Here is a 26445-nt window from a genome sequence, read left to right on the forward strand (position 1 = left end):
GAGGTAAGTGGGGAGATACTTCTTTATTAGACAAGGAAAAAAAACAACCCACAAACCAACCCTAAATGAATCAATATATATTTAAAAGTGCACTGAAAATAATTTCCTATTGAACTCTCTCTCTCCTAAGTGCCAGATTGTCACCTTAAATTATATCCACTTTGAACACTGAACATATGTAAGCTGATGTTAGAGCATTTAGTTTGTCTTGCGGTTTGAAAAGCACATGACACAAGGCAGCATTAACATCTTTCATTAAAGATCTGGCAATGCCATAGTTTTATCATGAAGATGCAGCTTAGAAATTACGTAGTTCAGGAGAAACCCCTGCAGACTGCCATTACAAGCTTTCTCCAACGAAGTGCTTTGTCATTTGCCAAAGACAAAAGTCAAACTGTTGCCCTACCTCACCACAGTGCTGCACTGGCAATTTATAATTTTCTTTCCAGATGCAGTTGGACTTTAATAAATTATAGCTCTTCAGAGTTAGGCAATTTGGTGTAATAAAAGCAGGATTTCATGTTCCATCAAGAGTGGCCACTGTTTAGACTGGTCTCTTCATGCAGACCTGACAACGGCTGATGATATTTTCTAGTTGTCCTGCTTTCAAGGTCTGTGGCAGAGGTTTCCTAGAAGAAAGAAAACATTTACTTTTTTCTTTAAAAAACAGGGAGAGACGATGAAACTTTGGATATGGAATTGACAACAACATTGGAATCCTTGGCTCACTTAGGGCATCTTTGTGCTACAGAATGACCCTAAACCTAACAAAGGGAGATGCCTAAACTGTGGGGACTTACTAGGGGAGCCCCAACATATTATGCAGGCAGTTATTGTCTCCTTGGGCAACTGCAGAATGGATGCAGAGAAGTACAATTTACCTGAACATTCTTCTTGGATTTAACGATGCCAACCAGAAGCTGTAGGAATTTGTGTAGTAGTTGCATGTCCCCCTGCCATGGCACTCTATGAATGGGATGGCTCGAAATTCTTCCAGACAAGATCCAGGAGATGCCAATGCTTGGCCAGAAGCCTCTGAGCCGGCACTTGTGTACTGTAACCACCAATACATTTTTTATGAGAACTTGTCCATCAGCTTTTAGTAAACTGCAGGCAAAAAAAAAAAAATCTCTTTCTAAAACATACCGTATGTTCTGTGGCATATCTTGGACAAAACAAAAGGAACGCAGCTTAGTTTGATAAAACTTACAATGAAGCACAGAAGCCTTATGAAAATTCAAGCAGTTACGGCATTTCTTGAGTCCCTGCAAAAGCCTTTTTTCAGTTCCATGAAAAGGCATGAAACTGTAACCGGTACAAAGACTAGAAAGTAGTTGGCTTCTGGCCAGTTGAGGACTACAGTAACTGAATTACAAATAAGCCAAATCCCCTGTTTTGTGGGTTCATATTTTTTTTATTGCATTGATTGCTTCTCCAAACACAAAAAGCAAAAGGCATTTTCCTTCTCTGATGTTGGTAAATGCTTGTAGAAATAGCTCTAAAATAATTTATGGCAGTAGAGAATTGGCTAGAAAATGCCATTTAAATTTGCTGATGTCGGAAACAAGCAAATGATTTTAACCGGATGTGGCAAAAATTCTCTCACTCTTTTCTAAGATTATTGTTATTATTATTATTACTACTTAGGGCAAAATCCCAGAAGAGGCAACAAATTTCACACTAGACCTAAAAGGACTTTACAGCATGCAAAAAAGAGGGGGGGTTTAACTCTGTCTTTTACCCTCATTTGCTGGCATCCCTATGACATTCCACAGGCATAGCTAACAAAGATGAAGTGCTGCATCTCCTGGTATAAATACACCCTTATTCCCATACTCAGTTCTCACCTTGCAGGCACATTATAGACTTTCTTCACTTGTACCTCGTTATGGCATCAAAATTGCTGAGGCAGTCTTTTATAGACAGTGTACTGCATTTGTTTTGATTTTACCTTTCTGTGGAGTTCAGCCCCAAGATCCGATTTATAAAAGAACTGGCATGGAAGTGGGTTAGTTATTGCTGCGTATTTGTGTTCAGGACCGGTTTAACCACTCCAATCCCCAAACCTGTTTCTTAGATCTCAGCATGACACATGAAAATGAGAGCATGCAGTTATTTCTGTCAGGCTAAAATCCTATGGTTCTCCTTCCATCTTTTCCCCTTTTCCTCCTGCCACCTACTTTTGAGGACAGATCAGAATAGTTGCTCCTATGCTTCTGGCATTGAACGAGAGTTAAGAGAATTATTGTCTACTTCTTGGCAATGGAAAAGAAAATTTAACAATTATTAAGAAACAAATGAGTTATGAGCAGATGAAAATGCCAATGAAAGTGAGAGGACATAAAATTAATAATACGAGTCTTTATGTCCTTACCATAACAAAAGAAAAACCCTTCCAGAGAGAGAACCAGCCTTCTGGACATGCAGGAACTACAGTTGTTTGGCTGTGAACTGCTATTATCATTGCAGGTCCTTCGCAGACAACACACCTGTAAGAAGAAACGCACATGCATTCAGTGCAGATGTGAGGGAAAACATGATAGCAGACAAAAATTGTATCTTCTAGGATAGTAGCTACCTAATGGCAGGGCTTACTATAAGTGTTACAACTCACACAGGTTTTCTCTGTTTAATGAGGAGGTAAATTGAAGATAACCCAAATACCTTGCTTTGAAATTGCTTTGCAATCTCTACTAGTGACACCAGACAAAAATTGGTATAAGATGGGAATTAGTCCCAGAACATTCCTAATTTTGCCTTTACTGAAGTAACAAGCTAAATTTCACCACCTCCATGTGCTCAGTACTTTGTGATGTTATGGTTTAGATCAAAGTTCTGTACCTTTATTTGCTAAATGAAGAAACTATGAAGCTGAGCTACTAGATTGCAACAACTGGGTAGGGCAGGCTAGAAGACAGAGTGCAAAGCTTGCCTTTCCATCTTTGATTTTGCTACTTTTGGTCTTTTATGCTTTTAGAGCCTTTCCTCTTAAGATGCTCTTCATCCTTCTCAGCTATTCTAAAGCAACTAGAAAGGGCCACATCTGCACAAGGGTGTTTCATACCAGAGAATCTTCAGCCTCAACTTACAATGTTCTTCATAAACTACAGTAAATGTATCACACATAACTGAAAGCAGAACTTGATTTATACTGTATTCCAAATAATGAAGCTGTCTTTATTTAATTTTTGTCTGCCTCCGATATACGCAATAGGTTTTTAGAAAAACAGTACTGCAATCAATAGGATTGTGTGCCAGTTTCTTATGTCAGGTATGCAAATTAAGCCCTGTGGTGGGACACTAGCTTTAAACTAACTTTCCTTAGAGTATTACTGAATATGTGACATATTCAGGTGAGTAATCAAAAATCAGGTGGTTAAAAGCAGGGCTTGTACTGGCTGAGATGGGCAGGTCTTTGCCTAAGATTTGCTGTTCAAAACAATTTCTGATCTCTTTGTGGTTCCGGGCCAGAAGAGCTAAAATTCTTAACACTCTTACCTGCTTATATGGGGCTCTAGTGCCCTGCCAGAAATTGGTGCCATGTCTACCGGCATTACTGCTACAGTTGACAGCCAGTATGAATAGTCATTGCGAGAAGCAAAACTGCAAACATCATTGGTGTTACAGAATAGGAATGGCATGGTGGTAAATCTCTGCAAGCAGCTACCAGCTGTTCCTAAAAGACAAAAGGGGAGAGGTTTGTGACAGATAGGAGCTTATATTTAGTGCAGCGAACAGAAGAGACACATGATGGCATCCGATCTACTACAGTGAGAATTAAACCAGTTGGTAACTTTAAAGAGAGAAGTGTCTGTACAGTGGAATGATCTGAAAGCAAAATGCTTATGGTATATATAAGAATATGTATATAAAAAATAAGGGCTAGGAACAAAATTTCTTAAAATAATATCTTCTTGAATGGTCCTTGACACAGTGGCAGGGCATCCTAAAGCATCCCATTTAGTCTCCAAAAAAGTAAGATTCTCTCCCAGAGCCTGTGTTGTTACGGTCAGCCCTGTGCAGAGGTTGCGAACATTTATACTAGATATCTATCCATAAGCAACTTAATTCCTCCTCAAAAAAATGTCTAGGGATAGCAAAAAGGGTATACAGGAGTACAGGAAAGAAAGGTGTCTTTCAAGCCATGATTCCTGAATTGACTCAGAGCAGCAGACCACTCTGGAGACTGATGATTGAACACGTGTTCATCTCAGACACTTACTGGGAGTTTGGTTTTCTGACAGCTTAGCATTACTGGACTCTAAAGAAAGCAATCTGAAAATTTTTACCAATACAGTACCAAGATCTTGTCCATGTGCTCGTTCATTTCCTTGTACAAAAAGCAGCGAATAGCCAACATAGATCTGCAATGTTCCATGTGGGCAAGAAGGAATCTTTGTTGATTGACTATGCCGGGTAAAGACAAAACCTCTTCTTGTTGGACCAGCAATGATAGTACCTGGTGATCCAGGTAACCCCTGTAGTCCTGGAAAGCCAATCAGTCCAGGTTCTCCTGTGGAGGGGAAAGAAATAGGACTGCAAATATTATAATTTTGTTTGAATTTTTACTTCATTTAAATTAGTGGAACCACTTGAAAACTAAATAAAAACTCATCAATAATGAGGTACAACTTGAAAACTGGTAGTATTTGTTGCTAGGTGTATTAACTCTTTCAGATCTAGCTCCGGTAGCTTTACATTGCATAGTGTCATGGAATAGTGAGGTATTTTACAGAACCATGGCCATTTTTTACCCAAAAAGTTGTACAGTAAAAACATTCTATGGTGACTAAATGCAAGTATTTATTTAGTCAGAAGTATTTTGATGTCTTAAAAAGACACACTGATAGCTAGGGATTTCAAGTAGATAGATAAATGTGATTAATAACAGAGGAGCACAGCCAAGGCATATTTTTGTAAATTATTATTTCAGTTGTGAACATGCATCTGTGAAAAGCTGAGAATGTCCTTATGTGTGCTTGTGGCCCTAAAGCTACTGTAAATGTTACAGAATCTCAATGCATGCAAGAAGAATACAGTTTATCTGTAAATTCAGCAGTAGCAGTCAGAGATGTCTGCTTCCCTGTACCTCTTTGTCCTGGAAATCCCCTGTCTCCTTTTGGACCAGGCAGTCCTGGTTGACCTGGATGACCAAAACTTCCTGGTAGACCTTTTACTCCTTTAGGTCCTAAATTGTAATCAAGAAAAAAACAGAATCATATAGCAGTAGTTATTCTAGATTTTAATAGCTATTACTGACTAAAGTTAAAATCCCCTATGCATTTAGAATAAAACCATCATCATAAATTTACTAAGTTTTGAGACTGTCTGTAGTGTTACTGTCACCATATTTCCTATCAGGAAGATTACAAGGAAATATTGAATGTACTGCAGAAAAATATTATTCTCATAAGAAATGCATACAGAAACCAAGCAAATAGCTTCTTCTTTTAGCATGTGTCATATAATGGAAATATTTAAAAAATATAGTAACAGGCCATAATCATCTTGGTCACGGTTTGTGGTTTTATAAATAATGCAGCTCCTTTGTAGAACAATTTTAAGGAAAGTGTAAAAGAACAATTGTTTAGTGCCTGCTTTGTTATGCTGGAGGCAACTCTCATTCCTGGGTGGGGCATGCCTTCTGGCAAGCCTGCTCCCCAAGGAGCTCCCTTCCTGGGGTGGAAAGCTGGGGTATTGAGAAGGGTGGCCACATAACCACTGCACGTCCACCTCATCCTACCTGGTCCTTGCTTCCCCATTCCTCCCAGGCACGGCAGGCTTCACTTCTAGTGACAATGGAGAAGTAGCCAGCTTCTCCTTTCCCTTCCCACTCCCAGCCTATGACAGACACAATCACTTCATAGCACATCTAGAGTACTTCTATTATGTGTGGTAATTTCCCCCTGAAAATGACAAACATCCTGAGCATGGTTCTGTTTGTATGAAAATGGTGAGTGTTTGGATCCAAGTTTATTTTTTATTCCATTACTTTGCTTATGCTTATGTTGAGGGAGAAACTTACTCACTCACTGACTGCAAGGGTGGAGGGCAGATGGAATGGGACAGGTTACAAATACAAGGTTGTTAACAAGCTACAAAGAGCCATTTTTAAATATGTAGAGGTATTTTTAAAGACATGTTGATTTTCTATGCAAAAGCATGTTTTCCCACCAAGCCAAAATGTTCCACTAAACAAACATACACAAACATGTACAGAGGTAAAAATATAAACTACCTTGTAGTCCAGGAATCCCTTGAATTCCTTGATCACCTGGTGTTCCTGGGATTCCTGGCAGTCCAGGAGGACCCTTGCTTCCTGGGATGGAGAACATTCTCACAGGGACTCCAGGTTGACCTAGCCGCAAAAATATAATGAAGAGCTATTGCTTTATACCAAAAGAAAGCAAACAAACTACAAAACAAAACAAACAGATCAACCTAAGTTAGCTGGCATTAGAATGAGAAGGGTTGGTTACCACGCTGGCCCTTTGGTCCCCTTGGCCCTTTTGCACCTTGTGGTCCAGGGGGTCCTTGATCACCCTTTTCTCCTAAAAAAGAAGATTTGAGATATGTCTGTCTTGTTTAAAATGTCAAAACAATTGTTAAAGTTTCAGGTTTATTTAAGAGTCCTGCATGATCCATGCAACCTTCCCAAAGAGTAACACAGACTGCTGCATTTGAGATGCGAAAGTGGACTTCTACGTCTCTGCTGTTACTGTATAATTTATAGGCCAAATGCAGTCAGTTTATAAGATGTTTCCATGCCTACCTTCATATAATGGCTGGTCAGATAAACCTAGCTTAAAAGCTCAACTTTAGACTATGTTCTTTTTATCTTATGCGTTTTTGTCACTGAGTTTGCAGGTCAAGTGCTGCCTTCAGTGATGCTGTGCAGTTCAACTCCCTTTAAACACTACTGTCAGTTATGCTAATGGCTGTTAAAAGGATTGTATAGTTTTTCAAGTGTTTGAAACTTAATAAGCAACTCTTTTCACTGTGCAAAATATGAGGTTACATCCTACTCTCCACAGCTCTGCTGGAAAAAAAAAGTATGTATTTTTATCATCAAGTCAGGAGATTTGACTGACTGCCATGTAGCAAGAGCTTTTTGCTTAAGAAAGTATAATTACTGTTTGTATGGTGACTTTTCAAATTAGAAAAAATTTAAAATACGCAATAATACACAAAGAAGTAGGTTAAATAGGTAGTGACAATTTTGTGTCACTGTAAATCATGTAATTGAAAAATGAGAATATTGGAGTAATGCAGACCTATATCAGATTTAAATCACTAGAAAAATGCCTAAATTAAAAGGAATTTTAGCCAGCTACTGATCCAATCAACCCTCAGGAATATGAAATTAATGAAGCCAATGCATTTAACATTCATCTGCTGATAAAGTGGTAAATTAGACTATAATTAGGACTATTCTTATGGCAAACACAAAGCACGGGGTCCTCTAACTATGATTAAATGCTCTCGAGTTCCACAGCTAAGAGGCTGCCAAAAAGTACATCTTCTAGCAGTGGTGTGGCATTTCTAATTAGCAGACTCAGTCCCAAAGTCCTTACACTGAGGACAACTTTGTTTTGAATTTGCCTGGAATGGACGCCATTGAAGTTTCAGCCCTTCCTCACTTTAATGTTAGTTTGGGCATATCCATAGCATCTAACCCAAAGAAAATGCTCTCTTAGTGAACGCTTTCATTTATAGCTGAGTTACACCCTGCTCTTGATGGAAAACCTCACGTCGCTAGGACCGCACCTGGTACCATTACACACATACTAATGTGTCGCAACATGTGAATGATCGTATTTGGCACACAGACATGTGTGTAATAAATACATGAATACCTTTTACACCCGGGAATCCAGGAAATCCAGGGTCCCCTCTAGCACCAGGATAACCCGATCGACCTTCTATTCCCTGCAAATGAGGTAACACCAATAATAAACAGGAAGCAGCATCTGCATGCTATGAAGTACAATTTCTTTTTCTTCAGAATATTCAAAGCATTATGTTCACAGAATACGCTACAACTAGAATTATCTGCTCTATTTGTGAGCATGTTAGAAATAGTCATATCATTGTTAATATTATTCTGTAACACAGAACATCCAAGGAAATGACATGCCAGAAATTCACAGTAATTTATTTTTGGTCCACTTAGTACATAAATACTTCTTTTCATATCCATTTTAATATCTTTATTATATTTTTTTCAGGGGGGGGATGTGGGGGTTTTTTGTTTTGTTTTGTTGTTTTGTTTTTTTAAATTGTCCTGTGTGTTACTTTCATGGTAAGAGGAAAATTAACAATGGAGTAAGAAACAAGCAATATTCCTTTCACTGACTTTTGGGCCAGGAGGACCAATGTCGCCTGCTGGGCCTGTTGGCCCTGGTATGCCATCTGCCCCTCTAACACCTTTGCTTCCTTTCATGCTGGGAGTGGGAAGACCAGGAGGCCCTGGAAAACCAGGAGCACCTGTACAGAAACATCAGAGTAAGTAAAGACTACTGCCAACAGCATTTCATATACATTACATACAATGCAGTACAACATTCAACAACTCTGTAACGGAACTCATGTCTACCACCACAATGATTCTCAAGGATATATACCCATTACAAAAAAAGCAACTCATTATTCCTAGCCTGCTAACTTAATCTGAGATCAGAGCTGAATTCTTGCAGTACTCTATAGCACTACAGTTTTCTGAGTATCCTCCAGTATAGTTATGCCTGTAATCACAGCCATGCTATCTCCCTTCTTTAAAGTTGGATCTTGGCTGCCCTACAGACTGCATGGGAAAAAAGCAAAGTAATGCAATCAAGTGGATTGCAAAGCTTAGCATTATTTTAATTTACATCATAATGCATAGACCATCACGGTGTTTGCAAAGCTAACATTGCATTAACTGGTAAAGGAACTATCCTGTTTAAGTATGAAGCTGTCTTGGGGGAAGAGCCCTTTCAACCTTGAGTTCTGGACAGACTGAATTTTGCTTTCAGTTATCGGTATATCATTTCAGAAAAATAAGCAGTTATAACAACACACCTGTTCTGCCATCTGCACCAGCAATACCTCTATTCCCTTTTTGGCCAGTAATTGCCATTCCTGTTGCGCCTTGAAATCCAGGTAACCCCACTAAGCCAGGAGGTCCAACGGGTCCTTGATCACCCTGATGACCTTTCATTCCTGGTGGCCCAGGAAAACCAGGCAGTCCCATGTCCCCCTTGATTCCTGCAAAGTACAAGTATTACATATGGGGAGAGCTGTCAAGATGGCAAGATGATGTGACTACACAGAATATGTGCATTTACTATACCGCAGAGGTGGAATTCATCCTTTTTTTTTATTATGGAGTAGTCCACAAAGCCACCTAGCTACTATAAAGCGAAATAGTTGTGAGAAGGCAGGACTCACTGCAAGGTAATGTATGCACCACTCTTCTTTTAAGATCTTTTCTTTTAAAAAGTCCATTTCAGAGATTGCTCATACAAAGGAATAAACTTGAGAGGAGGATAGAAAGACAATATTTCTTGATGCATGAGCAAAAGAAATGCTTCTTTGAACATCAGAACTGGCAAATCCTTCTAAATTAAATTCCAGCTAAAAGCATCAATATGAGTACAATAACATAAGAGACTACTCCAAAAGGGTATTGTTCTAAGGTTGATCTTAGAGTGCATGATCTGTGTCTGGAGAGTATGAAGTGAAGAAATTTATTTTTTTTAAAGTAAGGCAAGTCAACGGATTTCTACCAGTACTAGAAATACAATGCAACACCTAAAAAATGGGAAGAGTCCCCTCAGTCAACTGTTCATCAATATAAAAGGGGAGATGAACAAAATTAAAATGCAATCACTATAGCTTTCTTACAGTATGCTTAATATCCAGCAGCATCATCTGTTTTCATTAGAACATACTCTGTTAATCAAATTATGTATCAAAATAAAATTTCAAAAGCTCTAGAACATGTATATCACCTTCACAAAACCATGGAGTTGGCTTCTTCATTTCCCTTTTACAATAGTCTTAACTTTACAAGCAAGAACTCGTGACATTTAATATATAGCACCAAATCATTGATCAAAAGCACAGAATCACTCTTGTTTTCCTCTGACACTCTTAGTGCCATTTCAAGCATCCAAAATCAGGAGGCAACTTACAGCTGAGGATGATGATTCCGGTATTTAAAAATTAAGCTTTTGCTTTCTGGAAAGACAACTCACCTCTACGACCAGGAACACCTCGAAGGCCAGGGATTCCTCTCCCTGGTGCTCCTAGAAAATATTAGGTCACATTACACTCAAAGTCCTGAATAATTGTTAGAAAACATCATAGTTGTCTACTATTTCATACATTTCTTCACAATTGTCTGAATCAAACCCTAGATTTTAGTTATATGTAAAATATAATTTATTCGTTATTTCTATATCTTCTATCCAGAAATACAAATTAAATTTGTAAGTTTTTCTTTATAGTAGGAACTCTTATTGATCAATCATATTTGAGGTACATTCTACAATAATAAGCTTTGTCTTTTTTTAGAGGAAAAACAAACAGAAGAAGAATATGCATATAAGTTACTAAGAAAAATAAAGGAAGAAATGTAAATATCTAAAAAACCAATATGTTAACAGTGATTACTTCAAACTTAATATGAAAAAACTTAGTAAATACTATGAATGCCTTCTCAGTATCCTCTTTAAACTATTATACAAAGAAACATTTTCACTGTAAATTATGAAAAAGACTTTGTCAGAATTCAGTGGAGGACTAAATCTACCTATGGACCTTGATGACATCAGGAGTGACACTTAAATGAAAGATTTACAACCCAAGAGCCAGGTCATGGAAACCTTCACTATTCATGTAAGTAAACACTGTGATTCCTTTTATCTTATTTCCACATAAGAGGAGACTCATTTAAAAGGATTTTTGTTCTTTTCATCTCTCTGATACAAACACATAAGAACTGTTAACAGCAATACTTTGGCTCTTACAGACATTAACATTTTTAGGGACAGTTATGACAAATCACATGTATAATAGAGCAGTGACATATGCATTCACGTTGTTAAGAGCATGTACAATTACATAGGAAAACCTGTGAATCACGTAAAAGTGAAAAACCTTCTACTTAGAAACTTATCTTTGGCTCCGCAGAAGTTCTTTATTAATCCTTCCCAAATAACTCTTTGTCAGTTTAACTAGGGAAAAACACAACTGTAAACAGAATGAAAATATTTCACTGGTGTTACCTGGTTCTCCCTTTGCTCCTGGGGGACCAGGCATGCCATCCTGACCTTGATTACCTTTTTCACCAACAAGTCCACTTTTTCCAGGGTTTCCAACAGCACCTAAGCGTTATAATGGACCACAAAATCATTTTCACTTCTATTATTTTGCATTTCAAAGGGAGAAGATATGAGTCCCCTTTATTAAAATTTAATTAGTTTAGCTACTTCAAAGATAAATGTAACTGTTGGTATATAAACATTTGTAAAGAGCAGCATGTAATTTTCATTGAGCTCACTGGACTTCAATGGATTTAACACCCCCACTAATTTAACAGGAAATAACTTCCTGTCTTTCGAAGACATTTTAGGACCCTGCCTTTGATTTAAGCACGGTTTCTCTCCCTGTCTTTATTACAAATTCAAGGTTTCTCTAAACAAGGAGTAGATTCTGATCTTTGCTAACTTTGCTGATAAGTCAGTGCAAGTTCACTGAAGTCTGCAAAACCACAACATCATAATTTTGATGAAGATCTCTGAATATAAGAGCATTCAATGCTCTATTTGAAGATAACTGGCACTCACTTCAATAAAGTTTGCATTGCATACCTCTCTTTTGTTGTGTATTTACACACTCCCCCTTATGTATATTTTGAATGGTTTGATCTTTTCTGTTGCTTTAACAACTGCAACTCTGTCCCCTCTTTCCACTCCATTTTCTTCTCCTCCTCATCTAGATATATATCTTAGTTTATTATCCTCTTTTAGGAGGTAGAACAAGCCCTTCTTACAATTGAGTGGATATCACATCTTGAGACCTCTGGATGAAAAAAAAAAAAAGGCAAAAAGCTTTACAACAGTGAATTAAAACCTCTTGCCTTAACTCAACTTGTAACATTGAAAACAGGCTGTTAGAGACCTTAGCTGGAACCAGAGAAGGTAAACAAAACCTTGAACTAACATAAACAGAGACTGCAGCTCTGCATCAGTTAAATTCTAAAAAGCTCAGAAGAACATCAACTGCTTCATTGCAAAGAAAGTAACAAACCAGGGAGCAGCGATGTGGGAGAGGTGCTATATACCGTACCAGGAGGCCCTGTAATGCCCTGTTGCCCTGGGTGGCCCTGCCGTCCTTTAACACCAATATCTCCAGGAGGTCCAAGCTTCCCTGTAAGAAAAAAGAGAGTGGGAAAGGAGAAAAGGCATTATCACTAGATCCAGACTCAGTCTGAGAACTTCACTATCATTTCTGCTTCAGAAAGCTCCAAAAGATCTCTAGCTGATGTAAGCTAGCCTGACTGCACTGACTACAAAAGAGCTGTTTAGGTTTACAGCAGATGAATATAAAATATAAGTACACAGGCACCCTTTGTACTTTTCTTGAGAAATTATCTTCTAGAAGCATGTCAATATCTCACCACCCCTCCAAAACAAAACGTACCTGGGATTCCTGCACCTCCAGTTTCCCCTCTGATCCCATGTGGTCCTGCTACTCCTTTATGTCCTGGATGACCTTGGGATCCTTTTTCTCCTTTGCTGCCCAAGACTCCTGGGGGGCCTGGATCTCCCTACAAACAAGTAAAGAATCACATTACCTTAAATACATTACATTCCATATTTGAACAACAGAAAAAGCATACATAATTTTAAAGGTTAAGTAATTGTAATCATGGTTCATTATGATTTTCAGACAAAAATCAAAGTAGACTAATATGAGGCCTTCTCATAGTACCACCACTGGATCCTTTAGACATAGATAAGACAAAAAAAAAATCTTTCTTTAATCTGTATAAAGCAACTTCAGTCTTTAGATGTTTTTACTGGCACATACACTTCCCTTTAGTGTCATTCTAACGGCTCCTCTTTTGATCCAAACATACATTCCTTATACAATATGCAGCTATACAAAAATACTGAAATGCATATTTTGCCTTGAATTACTACTGACTTTCATGACAGTAATCTCATTGTGGCTACCCAGCTAATACAGAAAATAAACAGATGATTTAGACAGATTAAAGGAGTTATAGTAGAGTTTACAGCCTCAACCACGTATTTCAGATAATCTCATATGTAGACTCCCAGTTGGTCAACAACCAGAATATGTGGAGTAAAATTGTATACAAGTGACCTAACTTAGATACCTTTTGGGTTTTTTCTTAGCAGGATATATTATGTTCATCAATATATATTGCTAAGAAAAAAAACAGTTCATCTTGTGTAATTGTATTACTAGACTGTCAAAAAACCCAGTACAATTTTAGATTCCAAAACTTTCATATTTGCTCAGGTTATGTTTTTCGGTACTTTTTAACGTACAAGTATTCCTACTGCTGACTTTAAGTGCAAGTCCTTGTTCTTAATGGATTAGCAACTTTTACAGAAACAAAGTTATTTCCAAGATGTTCCATCTTTACAAATAAGAAATTCTTGCACCAAGAGAAAAATGTAATATAACGAACCCAAAAATTTCTCCCGAGTAATGACACAATAGAATTTTCCTATTTCTTATCACTAGCAAATCACCTGCTCTGCATACTCTGCAGTTCTTGTGTACATGTTGTTCCATTTCTATAATCTATTGCCTAATATGACAATGTTTCCATTGCCTTTATACCTTTGGACCAGGTTCTCCTGGAGGCCCAGCAGATGGGTACCCAGGGTCTCCTTTGTCACCTGGAAAGCCACCATAGCCCGGTGGACCAGGGTCACCTGATGGTCCTGGAAAGCCTGGAGATCCTTTCTGTCCTTTTGGACCTGGAAAAATACAGATACTGACACCATTCTTAAAAGGATCATAATTGCATACCACATCTTGTGTTTTGTGAACTAGGGCTTATATATTCAGATATTCATTCCTCATTAAAGTAATTTACGCAGCCAGTGATTTTATTCCTAAACACATTAAAAAGAGGTTCTTAGATGTAACAATATATAAATGAAAGAAGTTATATTTCATTTAGAGGGAGGGAGAACTGCATTCTACAAGTCAGGCAAATGCTAGAGTGGCGAGAAGTCTGTTGATACTGCAAAGAATAAATCCCAGTCTAAGTATTGTGTAGTGCGCTTACAGTAACTGCTCAGATCTGTGCAAAGGCTTCTATACAGCTCTATGAATTTGTAATAGGGCTTGATAGAAAATGACCTGGAATTCCCATGTCCCCTTTGTTTCCTGGTGCACCTGGGAATCCTTGTTGTCCAGGAATTCCTGGAAGACCCATAAATCCTTTGACACCTGCAAAATGAAGAATTAAGTGTCATCTTCACATATTTGCTTTAGACACTGGCTGGCTGGTAAAGCTGTCATGAATACAGAATCCTCTACCGCGCACCTTGTCATGGTATCTTATTCTTTTATAAATCAACATGCAGCCAAAGTATAATTCTTCTTCTTGCCCCAGACACAGATAAAGTTATCACTACTGTTGTCAGAAACTCAAGGAAATAACAAGCATCTTATGTATCAACATTAAAATTTCAAGGTTTGTGACCATGGCACTTAGGGGCAGCAACTAAAATATATTTTTGCAAATTTTTATCAAGATCATGAATTTGTATTTATGCACTGGACTCTCCTTTCATTGTCTCCCTGCGTGCAGTCTGGTTTCTGGGCATGTCACATTATTACCTAGTCATTATGCACTTTGTCATGATTAGTATACTGAAGAGCTTTTTCTTGTATGGCTTAGGCACTTTTTCCCCTCACTCCCTTATCTTCAGCTTAATTTAGGTAAATTAGCATTCAGTTTAATGACTACAAGATCTCATTGCATCTAGAATGTCCAGATGTCTAAATTCCAAGGTACTAGCAATGCCTGAATATGTAGGCAGATGAGGTCTTATTTTCTTCCATAAAATGTTAAGGAGTAGTGGAGCAATTGCAGTTTTCCCTGTGATGTCTATGCTGCAATGACTATAAAGGATGTTAACGACAGAATACAGCAGTGATGCTATAATGACATATAGCACAGATAATTGCCATCATGAGAAGAGCCATTTTGATTATAAGTTTAAAATTATTTCAAACTGACACCATCTTATGTATCCAATTATAGTGTATTGTGGTTTAACCCCAACCAGCAACCAAGCACCATGCAGATGCTCACTGCGATGGTTGTCAGGTTTTTGAGAAAGAAGCCCTCACAAAGAATCGAAAATACAGAATATAGAGAAGTGAAGATGTTTTATTAGCATTAATTTGAAAAAACAAATGCATTGTCTCACTCTAGGGTCAACATGCATCATTATGTATGAGGTTATGGTAATGGCAGAGCAAAACTTTGAAATGGCTTAGGTAGGTTTTTTAATGCACATTCTTTTTAAATCTGCATTTCATTGAAGACCTAGTAACTTTCAAAGTACAGGTCAAACGTGTAGGCTTTGAAAAGGGAAATAGAATCAATCCAAAATATAAAAACCTTCTGAAATATTTTTGTGCACAACTGTAATGTTAATATTTTAGAATTCTTACTTTTTTTTACATTATTGGGAATTAAAACTTCACTTCACTTTTACAATTACCGATTTTTATTCATTGGCCTCATCAGCTTTTCGATTTTAAAGTTATTATTCAGGATTTAATGTTATTTTCTATTTATCACCCCAAACAATGGTCTATATTTGGAAGGGAACAAAGAATCATTTAGTGGTAGCTGCTATGATTTTCAAAGCTTTTGAAATTGCTTAGTTTCAGAATTTTCAGAAAAGCGTCAGAGTTAATACAGAGAATGTGGTGCTGCTGCTGGAGCTGAGTTTATGTGCTAGCAATGAAGTAATATTATCTCCACCCTCCACATGACACAGTAATTGTCAATACACATATTCCATACCTGGTAGACCAGGTATTCCTTCAGACCCATCAAGACCTGGGGGGCCTTGCACACCGGCATCTCCTTTTTCTCCTCTTAGTCCCATTCTTCCTTGAAGTCCTAAAACAAAGTTTCATTAAAAAAAAATTATATATTATATATCTCAGAATATAAGTTTTGTTTAAAGTTTTATAACTCATAAAACTAATGAAGCAGAAGTGGAGCATAGCATTTTCACTCCATGAACACACACAAGCAAGGCAAGCTCACAGTTAATACCTACTGTATTTCTTACATGGAGACAAAAGGAAGTTTCTGAAAGCTTCCATAGGAAAATGTCTACACAAAAAGCCACGTAGCATTAGCTAAGCATGTACAACTCATATACTCATTCTTCTGACAGTCAAGTACTTCTGAGCAGACTCAGTTTCTTTGCAATCCAGCATCTAGTTGGGTAAGCACACCCATTTCTGTGCTCATGAGCTACTAAACATGTAAAAACGTGAATGTATAGCATATATGTATATAAGCCTCCTAGTACTGCTGACATATTAATACTGGTTTAACATTACAGTAAGAGTTTTTAAGGAATATGGACTTGTTAAAATGGAAATAAATACTCAATGTAATATCCAACTATCCCACAAATAAAATGGCAGTTACTGTGTTCTGCAATAATTATTTCAAAGCCATGTGAATACTCTCAGTAGCCGTAAGTTATTTCTGTGTTTCAGAGTCCACTGGAACTGCAACATAGATGACAACCCTAACTAGTTTTGAATGACAGAACAATGAATGTGTACCTGTTAAGCCTTGTTCTCCTTTAGTCCCAACATCAACCAAGGTCTCAGATGGTCCAGGAAAACCTTTATCACCTGGTTCACCTTTTGCTCCAAGGAATCCTTTTCTTCCCTTTAGTCCTGGGAAGCCAGAAGAACCTGCAAGAAAATATAGTGAAATTTTCTGAAGAAACCTGACTAGATGATAGCATAAAGGAAGCAATGAAACTCCTGTCTTCAAGGGCAACTGCATATGTAAATATACATTCCAAATCAACAACCTAAACTTGCTTCTTAATTATTCCAATCATCAATAAAACATCTATAAGCACAGATTATGGCAAGAGATGGTAATTATTTCTTATACTGAATATAGTATAATCTTGTATTTGTTAAATAGATGTAATAATGATATTTGGAACATGAATCGGATAGAAAAAATAGAGCAAAAAAATGGTCTGCTCTTTATGTAGCAAATCAACAGCCACTTTAACAAATACCAATGAAATAGAAAAGGTGGCAATTCAAAACTGCTAAAAAAAAAAGTTTTCATTCAGTCTGTAGACTGCACATATACAGAAGTAAGAGATTTGCCAAGACTCAAAGAAATTCCAGTATGACACACATACTTAGGAGTGGTAACATAAATCAAGATGGATCACAAGACTACTTCAGCATGTAAGTTCTTATATTCTAAGTAATAATGCAGGCAGAGACTATGGCCACTTGCCTCTGATACCCACGTTGCCTGGTCTTCCAATCATGCCAGGGGGTCCAGGAATTCCTAACACGCCCATTATACCTGGTTCTCCCCTTGAGCCTGTGGAATTGAAGCAATAGGAATATATTTGTTAGTATGTGATCAGTGAAACAGATCATTACTTCAGAAAACTACACATGTGCCTGTCACTTCAGTGTTTAATTGCTTATTTTATTTTTTTTTCTCCATTTCTATAACATACTGTTGAAGCCAGTTTTCCAGTCTTTAACCACATGAACAGCACTTACACACACAGTAACCCTGAAACTACCTAGATTAGTAGCTGCAACTGCTTCTATCAATGAATGAAATAACTGACAGTGAGGATAATGTATCTGAGACATCCACACAGGGATGAGAGAGCTGTCATTGCATGTTCTGGCTCAGGAGTTGAAGGCCAGCTGGGACATGACAACTCCCCTGAAATGACATCAGAAATCTAGGTTTGCACAACTGAGTCAAGTGCTACATGTTTATCATTAGTTTTATAGGTTGTATATATAAAAAGGTATGTACCATCTCCTTCCCACAGAATAATGCAGGATTTGATAGTAATGAAAAATCTTTGTTAAGAGATACACAGCATTACATACCTGATTTCCTTTATTCTACAAATCAAATTTGAACACATTTCTGAAAAAAAAAAAAAACTACAGGGGTTACCTACCTAAAATTAGATTTGGTTAATGTGACAAGTTTGATCCGATTCAACTGTCAGACTCAAGATCTCAACTTGCTTTTTAAGAAAAAGAAGATAGCATTAACAAGCTATATGCTTGAGCAGGGATGCTGAGTAAGAACTTTTACACTTCCATTATGTTGAGGAGTTGCTTTGAATGTTAACTAGCTCATGTCCTACTGCAAGGACATTACTGTACAAGAAACAATGTAAGGTAGCCTTCTGTTCTCAGAAAGCTGTTAGAGAAAATTCAGTATTCTGTCATGACAGCTTCAAGATATGCTCGTCATTTAGGGAATGACGATTTATTTGTTTTTCCATATAGATCTCAAAGATAGTGAAAGCTGTTGATGGAAAAATATTTCAGCATTGAATTTTGGAAATTGAAATTTGGAAAAGCATCACTGAGACCTTTTTGCAGTAACTGACTTAATTTCTGTGTCAAAACAAGTATTTGGGGAATCCTCACCTGGCACACCAGAGATTCCTGGCCTTCCAGAATGTCCCTTGAGACCAGGTAACCCTGTATTTCCCTGAAGACCTATTAATCCAGGTTCCCCAGGCTTTCCGTAGATTCCTGGGATACTCAAACCAGGAGAACCTAGTTTTCCTTTTGAACCTTGTGAACCTCTTCCTCCTAAAAAAAAAAAAAAAAATGCATGACAGTGTAGTATGGTACATCTGTCTGGAAAGTAAACCTTCATCTCTATCCTGCCATCACGAGCATGAAAGGCTTCTTGAACTCTACCTGTTTAAGCGCTAAACATTAGACCTATAAGACAACATACACATTCAGGAAATCTTAAATGATATCTGGTAGTGGTTTTTTTCCTAAAGAAAAAAAGAGACAAGATGAGACAATTCTGTTCTTTCTCAGGAAAAGAAGAAAAATAAACATGAAAAACCCATCAATTCTGCATTTATTCTCTTAAAAAAAATATATTAAACAAACAAATAAAAAAAACCCAAAACCTTTTGAGATCATATATAGAAGAAGGAATGTGCTGGGTATTCGAGTGTGTTTCTCTTGGAATGGAAATCATACGCAGTATATGCAGGTACTTTTGAGTCCCTCAACTGGTTTTCTACCTAGCTGAGCTCTTCCTCTGTTTTATTTCTTTATCAGTCACATTGCACCAAGGAATCTAATTTCAGCCCTGTATAAGAGACATGACTGAAATATCCCCTTTCCTGAGGAATTTGGGCCAGTTTGTGATTATTCTTTGTACTGTACAATGGAATTTGATTCTTAATCCATCTTAATCAGTGCATGTGTTTCCTCCCATCTGCAGAGAGTCTACCTTGTAAATGGGCTCACATTTTCTCACATACTATCCTATAACCAATATCCAAAACCAACTTCAGGTCCTTCAGTCTACTGGAAGGCAGAAACAAAATCCTGACCCACTCAGCCAAATGGCACATTCGGTTCAGAAGATCCTACCTGGTGGGCCTGTAGCTCCCTGGCCACCTGGCAAGCCTGGCAGGCCAATAAGACATTCAGCAGGTTTCCCTGGAAAACCTGGATCTCCAGGAACTCCAGGTGAGCCACGATCTCCTAAAAGAAAGGAGACTGGATTCACAATGATTTAAGTAGAATTTTCAGGCTTTGAGTGAGCATTGTTTGACTTGGCTTCCCTTTCCTTAAAATAACTTGCTGTGCTCCTTGAGCTTGTTTGACAACAGTACCTCTTAGGCCATCATCACCATCATGTCCAGCATGCCCTGGTAGGCCTGGAAGCCCTGGAAATCCAGTATCACCTTTTGAGCCAGGAATACTGGTGAACCTAGTCTACCTGGCTCTCCAGGAATAACCATGCCTGGGTCACCCTGCAACAGAGAGAAACGTAAACAATCCACATGTACTATGTTTTGCAAATCTGCCAAAATATTTTTTCTACTGTGTGATCAATTAACTTTGATCACAGGTAATTTTATTAGGGTAATTTTCTCCATTCCCATTCCATTATAAAATTTTATAATTTTAAATTATAAAACATTATAATTTTTAATGGCTTCCGTTCAGCAGACCACTGGATGTTCCTTATTGAACAGCCACAGGTTCCATACCAGAGGAGCAATTAGTCTAGACAGCTTGTAAACTCTGTCTCCTAACACTAAGAAATTGCTACTGAGCAATGCAAGACACTTCCCTCCATTTGGCCTTTATTGCACTGTGATGCTTGCTGTAGCTGTGGAAAGCTTTGGACCTTTATCTGACAACCTGGTTGAAGTTTGTGCAAATACAACTTTTCCTTTATTTCATATGATAGTCATATTTTTATCAAAATATTTCTTTAAATAACCAAGGTCAGCCCCCAGATGTGTCTGAGAATACAAACTCAGTTATTAGGGTTTTTTTAATCATTCTTCTGAACATTGTTTTCCATGAAGACTGTTTTATCACAAATGTTCCAAGTCTATTCCCTGAAGCAAAAGTTTGAATTGTTTTTTTTTGGCTGACTGAAGTGCTGGTTGTTTCGAGCACTAGCTTTGAATACCAGCAAATGAATATGTTCATAAAGCACGTCAGCAGAGCTGAGCTTATACCAGTCACTGATGATATACTTGGACCACAAAGGCCACTCCACATCCAGCTGTTCTGTGGCAAACACAGATTAAATAATAATTAAAAGAATAATCACAACCCCACCCCACCCCATCCCTTTGTCACATCAAAAAAAACAGACAAAAAAATGACATATGAGCACACAAAAAAAGAAATGCCACCTTTTCAAAACATTTAGGTGTTATTATTTTGTTCAAATTTGAATCCTGACTACAGAGTAGTCAGGAATCCCACATTTACATATGCCATCAGTAGATATCCCTTCTGTTAATCAGCAAGAGTGGCTGCAGTATTGCCTCCAACCTGCTTCCTTTACACTTCAATTGAACAGAGCACTTGCTTAAATTAAATGCATACTTACTTGCTACTGACCAAACGTGCTTAATTGCAATTTCTCTTCTTTTCAGAAGCTTTGGCCTTCATTTTTTACTGTAAGCCATGCAATATCCTCCTTGTGCTCTGAAAACTGAAGTACCATAACATCCCAAACACTTGCAGTTCTGAAATCCTGTATCTGAATTTAAAATTTTGGCTTGAGCCCCTTTATATATAAATACATAAACAATTTAATTTCATAGTTTGTGCATCACTGGTCAGGAAATATAGGTACTCTTATATTCCTTACATGTCTTAATTTATTTGCTCAGTGTCACATTTAACGAATGGGACCTATGGAAAAGTCTGTGCTGTATTTCTAACCAAACCTTTTCTCCTGGTTGTCCTAGATTTCCAGGTCGGCCTGGATCTCCGATCTTTCCTTCACAACCTGGTGAGCCTCTGCCTCCTGCAAGCCCTTTATCTCCTGCAGAAGGAATTAAACAGCAGTACAGATGCTGCGGTTATCACCTTATTTTACAAATGGGTATTTGTATGGATGCAGTTATGAGCCTCTGACACTAAAGTAGCTTACATAAGCTGAAGACAGCATCTTGATTTCAGAGTTGACGTGACACACTGCATCTTGTTCCTTACATATTCACTCAACGTTGACTGTAACACCACTTGGTTACTTGCTTCAAATCAGTTATTTAACATCTTTTTTTTTTTAAAGTGAAGCTATTCTGATGGCAGTTCCCTACTGTTTTCTTTAACAGGCAGCTTGGTAGTTTTAGTATCAGAGCTTTCTTCCTCCATCCCTCCTTCCCTATCCTCAATGAGATTATGAGAATAGTTCTTAATGTTTCTGGTTCCAAAGAGGGGTATGATTGCATAAGTAATGGCCAAATTCACAATATTCAAAATGCTTTCTATTACCTGCACATTAGAGCAGGTATTGCATTGTACATGACCAGAATTAATTAAAGTACTGACAATTCTACAGCTCCGTTTCCATAACACATATCCAGGTGAAAAGAACCCATCTGAAGTAAGCATGGCACTCAGATGAGCTGCACCTGTTTGGGCAGTATTCCAGGAAGCATGAATGTCTTTTAAAATATCTTCCTACTGCCAGCTCTGATACTTGATTCTCTGAAATACTTCAAAAAATTTTGAACTTCCCATTTGTAACCCTGAAGGCAGTAAAGTATAACAGTGCAAAAAACACTTGCCTGACTAATGTTCACTGATTTTTTTTTTTTAACTTATTGATTGTTTTTAATGTGGAAAAAAAAAAAGTTGTCGATTTTTGGGGGGTTTGGTTTCTTTTCTGAAGAGCAAAAACAGTATTTTACCTTTTGGACCTGGGTTTCCAGGAAATCCAAGCCCTGGAAAACCTGTGTCACCTGTTGGCCCTGGATGTCCTGAATCACCTGGCTGACCTCTTGCTCCAACCCTACCTGTACAAAGAAAATATGTAAACTATGAAGTATTTTACCACAGAACATCAACTATGTAAGATTAGGTGTTTTATAGTTTATCATTATTAATTAGGACTTCACTGTAGATTATATTGGAACTTAAACACTATTCCTCCTCCACAGCAGGTTTTCACAGTTAAAATGCTAATTTGTGTTCACAGTATCAAAGCAGGCTTGGAATATCTGCCATGCTGCATACCATGGACATCGCCCTGTGTGACCATCCTATTCACATCCACTTCCTCTAGCTTTCTTGAAGGGGAGTGTTACAGCTAATTCCATAGTTTCTGCACCACAAAAATCCTTTTTATAGCTATTTCAAAGTAACCCAACAGTTTTATCTGGACAGAGCTAGGAGAGAAATCCCAATCAGATTATCTCTAATTTTTACTGTATTTAGTGCAGATGTACTCACCAGGCACTCCTGGGGGTCCAGGTAAACCATTTGGTCCTTGAGGACCTGGCAATGCAGGTAATGGAGTTACCCTGCTGGTCTCTCCTTTCAGACCTGCAGCAAATACATAATCAAAGATTACAAAGGCTTATAGTTTGGCAATATGTAATCTTAAGCATTTAAAAATATTAGTGATCATTCTACTCTGTTAAAAATGCAGTCTTCTACAGTTTCCATATTTCTGAAACTCCAGACTTTGAAAAGTCTTCAGATTCTGGCTTCATAATGCAAAAGAATTTTATTGACACCTAGCCTATCTGCAGCCTTCCTCTCAGCCCTCTTGCTGGACACCCAGAAAAGGAAGCACAAAGTCAGAGAGAAATGCTTAATCTGCCCCTCCATTTCATAAAGATTTAATGGGTATTCTCTTTAAGAAGCCTTGACTGTATCTGCTGTCTAACTCTGAGTTCTTCCAGATTATACTTGCTTATAAGTGCATACACTGGTACGTTTTCAGCACTCAAAAAGGATTAAGTCCTTCATGTTTTCCCCTGATCACTTAGCTCATGCTAATGATGATGACTGAATACATACTCAAAGACTTGGGTTTTTTCACGATGAGGACAGTCAAGCACTGGAACAGGTTGCCCAGAGATGATGTGCTGCCTTGGTGCCTGGAGGTTTTCAAAGCCCAACTGGAAAAAGCCTTGAGTAACTTGGTCTGATCTCACAACTGACTGCTCTGAGCAGGAGTTTGGACTAAAGACCTCACAGGGTCCCTTGCAACCCTAATTATCTTATGACCCTAAGACTTTTGCTATTATCTCCAGTGGGACCAAAGTGGGAACAATGCTGTGGAAATCTCACCCCAAGAAAAACTTCCTATGTTTCATAAATTATGTCTTTGATTTCAATCTACCTCTGCAATTTCAATCAAGTTCTCTTTAACATAGGTAAAAAATGGGAAGTTACAAACCAGCTTCTCCAGGTAATCCAGGTGGACCAGGTATTCCTTTAGAGCCTTTGAAACCTCTTACTCCTTGTGGTCCATATCCTGGCAGTCCAGGAAGCCCCATCTCTCCAGGAAGACCAAGACTGCCGGGAAATCCAGGTAGTCCTCTATCTCCTTTTGAACCAGCCAATCCCTATTAAAGATTACACATGCATATACAAAGCATTACTTGCTTTCCACACCAGCTTTCATAGCAAAATGCCTGACTTTTTGCCTGACTATAAACTTGCACTACTTTAGCCAGAGTAGCTCTGCTAATTTAAGAAGAATTTTTCCTCTGATTTACTTGTTATTAAAGGAATATAAATTTTAATATTAATGGTTACAAACAGAGGGCTGTTAAGAGTAAAAGAGTACAAATAAGTATAACAGCTTGATTTTTCAATTGCTGTGGCATTACACTGTACACTTTTTTCTTTTTAAAACAGGTTTGGTAAAAAAACCCAAACACCTCAGCTCTGAATCTCGTGGAATACTGCCGAGTCAGGTTTAGAGAGCTGTATATGAATCATTTTTACAGTTTCTCAGCCAACACAACACAACAATAATTGCTACTTTTTGTTTCTCTTGAGCAAAGAGCTCTGCCAAATTATTCTAGTTTTATGGTCAGTCCTCCCAGCTTTTGTGGTTTCTCTCAGCCCTGACTGAAGATTAACTCTTAAAGACTGAACAGGAATTAGTTCAGTTATTATTTCCTCTTAAGCATTCTAAGTAGTCAGGAAACTGGGTTTTCTTTCATCTTATTCATCATAGGAATCCAAGATAATGCTCCAATATAAATATCCAAACTAACTCCACAATAGACCAGCAAGGTTTTTCAGGAACATGTATTTAGACTAGCCTCATCTCTCTGGTATTACGTAAGACTATTTACTCTCATTCTTTCATACATATTGGTTATGAATATTGGTTGCTATAGTTGAGTATAATACCCCTAAGTCAGGTAGAGGATATTCAGTACAAGTATCTGAATAGATAGAACAGACTGTTGCACAAGGTATAAATACTGACTTAGGTTTTAATGAATTCTATTTTAATTACAAACAGTGCATACCCACCTCTTCACCTTTAGAACCCTTGGATCCTTTAGAGCCAGGTCTTCCCAGAAATCCACTTGAACCTTTTCTTCCTTTGTCTCCTCTGGCCCCTGGATCTCCTTGCTCACCTTTTGGTCCTTCTGGATACACATATCCTGGCTCACCTTTTGATCCTTTATGTCCTTGATCTCCTCTGAAACCTGGAGGTCCCTGGAATAAAGCAATCAAAAAAAATTTCCGTGCTAGACATATGTCAACTGTTTTCAAGGTTTCTTTTTTTAAGTTAAATATCTGAGAGTGATTCTCTTTATTCTCATCTTTATCCAATGTAATGGCACACTTCAATGAACACTTTTTTTTGGTTTTTGTTTTTTTTCTTTTTCTCCTGCCTTTACTCCTTCTGACCTTGATTATCATTTTGTTTATACTTATGTAAGCAGGAATAATGCAGGATCACTTAATGAATCAGACTGTTAGCTACCTGGCTAAGAAGGACAAGAAAGTACCTTAAAATCTAATTAGAGATTTCTCCTCCACATAAGAATATCTCCCCAGGGACACTATAACAGCCACAGTTGGGTCTGTTCATAGCTACCTTCTCCTCTCCCTTCTTTCCCCCTCAAGGTACAAAGTGGGTACTCTATCCCAGCCGAAACAGCTGAAAGTAGACTGGGCTCTAGTGATCTCGGGCTCATGAGCTCTTGGAAGCCTTCTGGAAAAACCTGTCAGCAGACTCTTTCACTCTGCATCTGTATGGCAACCACTATAACGAATACTTGTGCATGACATTTTTTTATTGGACAGTGCCGACTTTAATTTCCCACGAATAATTACTACTACAGGCACAAGTAAGAACAACCAAGTGGCATGTCTATGGCAGCAGGTGGCAGCCTTCCCTTTTCCTAACATTTCCCAAGAGGCAATGTCCTTTGCACCCCTGAAGAGGGTATTATGAGAAGCAAGTTCCTCTGCACAGCTGGGGCTTTAGCAATTCCCGAGTATGCTGGAAATAAGAGAAGTAAGAAGTATGATGATCATCACAACACACAACTCTATATATGCTTTACAGCCACTGCCATGATTACATGATCATGTAGATGAACAGAAGTTGCCTGTAAACTACCCATACCAGGCAGAAGCAGCAGTCTAGTCATCACAAAATATAGCACAGGTTAATCACACAGGTATTTACCTGCCTCACTGCCTGGGCTGAACTTCTTGCTTCACTGAGCAAAACAGGCTCGTGTAAAGTTGTTCAGTTATTTCCTTTTAAGCATTGTAAGTAGTCAGGAAACTGTCGTCTTTTAATCTTCCTCATTTTAGGAATCCAAGGTAATCACAGAATCACTAGGTTGGAAAGGA

The 26445-nt window shown here is 38.0% G+C and overlaps 1 protein-coding gene across 1 annotated transcript; it reads right to left on the bottom strand.

Moving 5' to 3' along the window:
• Positions 1–544: 544 nt before the first annotated feature.
• On the bottom strand, positions 545–25293 carry LOC104623891 (collagen alpha-3(IV) chain-like; the record flags this gene model as incomplete). The annotated part of the gene is made up of 29 exons (XM_010291106.1): positions 545–629; positions 882–1054; positions 2375–2489; positions 3499–3676; positions 4301–4513; positions 5090–5188; positions 6239–6358; positions 6480–6551; positions 7857–7929; positions 8357–8487; positions 9061–9246; positions 10239–10289; positions 11271–11369; positions 12334–12414; positions 12688–12814; positions 13864–14003; positions 14392–14481; positions 16076–16174; positions 16858–16992; positions 17564–17653; positions 18742–18909; positions 19717–19830; positions 19962–20033; positions 20069–20102; positions 21546–21643; positions 22515–22619; positions 23056–23148; positions 24011–24179; positions 25105–25293. Coding segments are annotated over 29 exons (3399 nt in total), but the record flags the coding sequence as incomplete, so codon positions are not given.
• Positions 25294–26445: the final 1152 nt, after the last annotated feature.

The sequence above is a fragment of the Phaethon lepturus genome, unplaced genomic scaffold, assembly GCF_000687285.1.
Source record: "Phaethon lepturus isolate BGI_N335 unplaced genomic scaffold, ASM68728v1 scaffold49957, whole genome shotgun sequence".
Lineage (NCBI taxonomy): Eukaryota > Metazoa > Chordata > Aves > Phaethontiformes > Phaethontidae > Phaethon > Phaethon lepturus.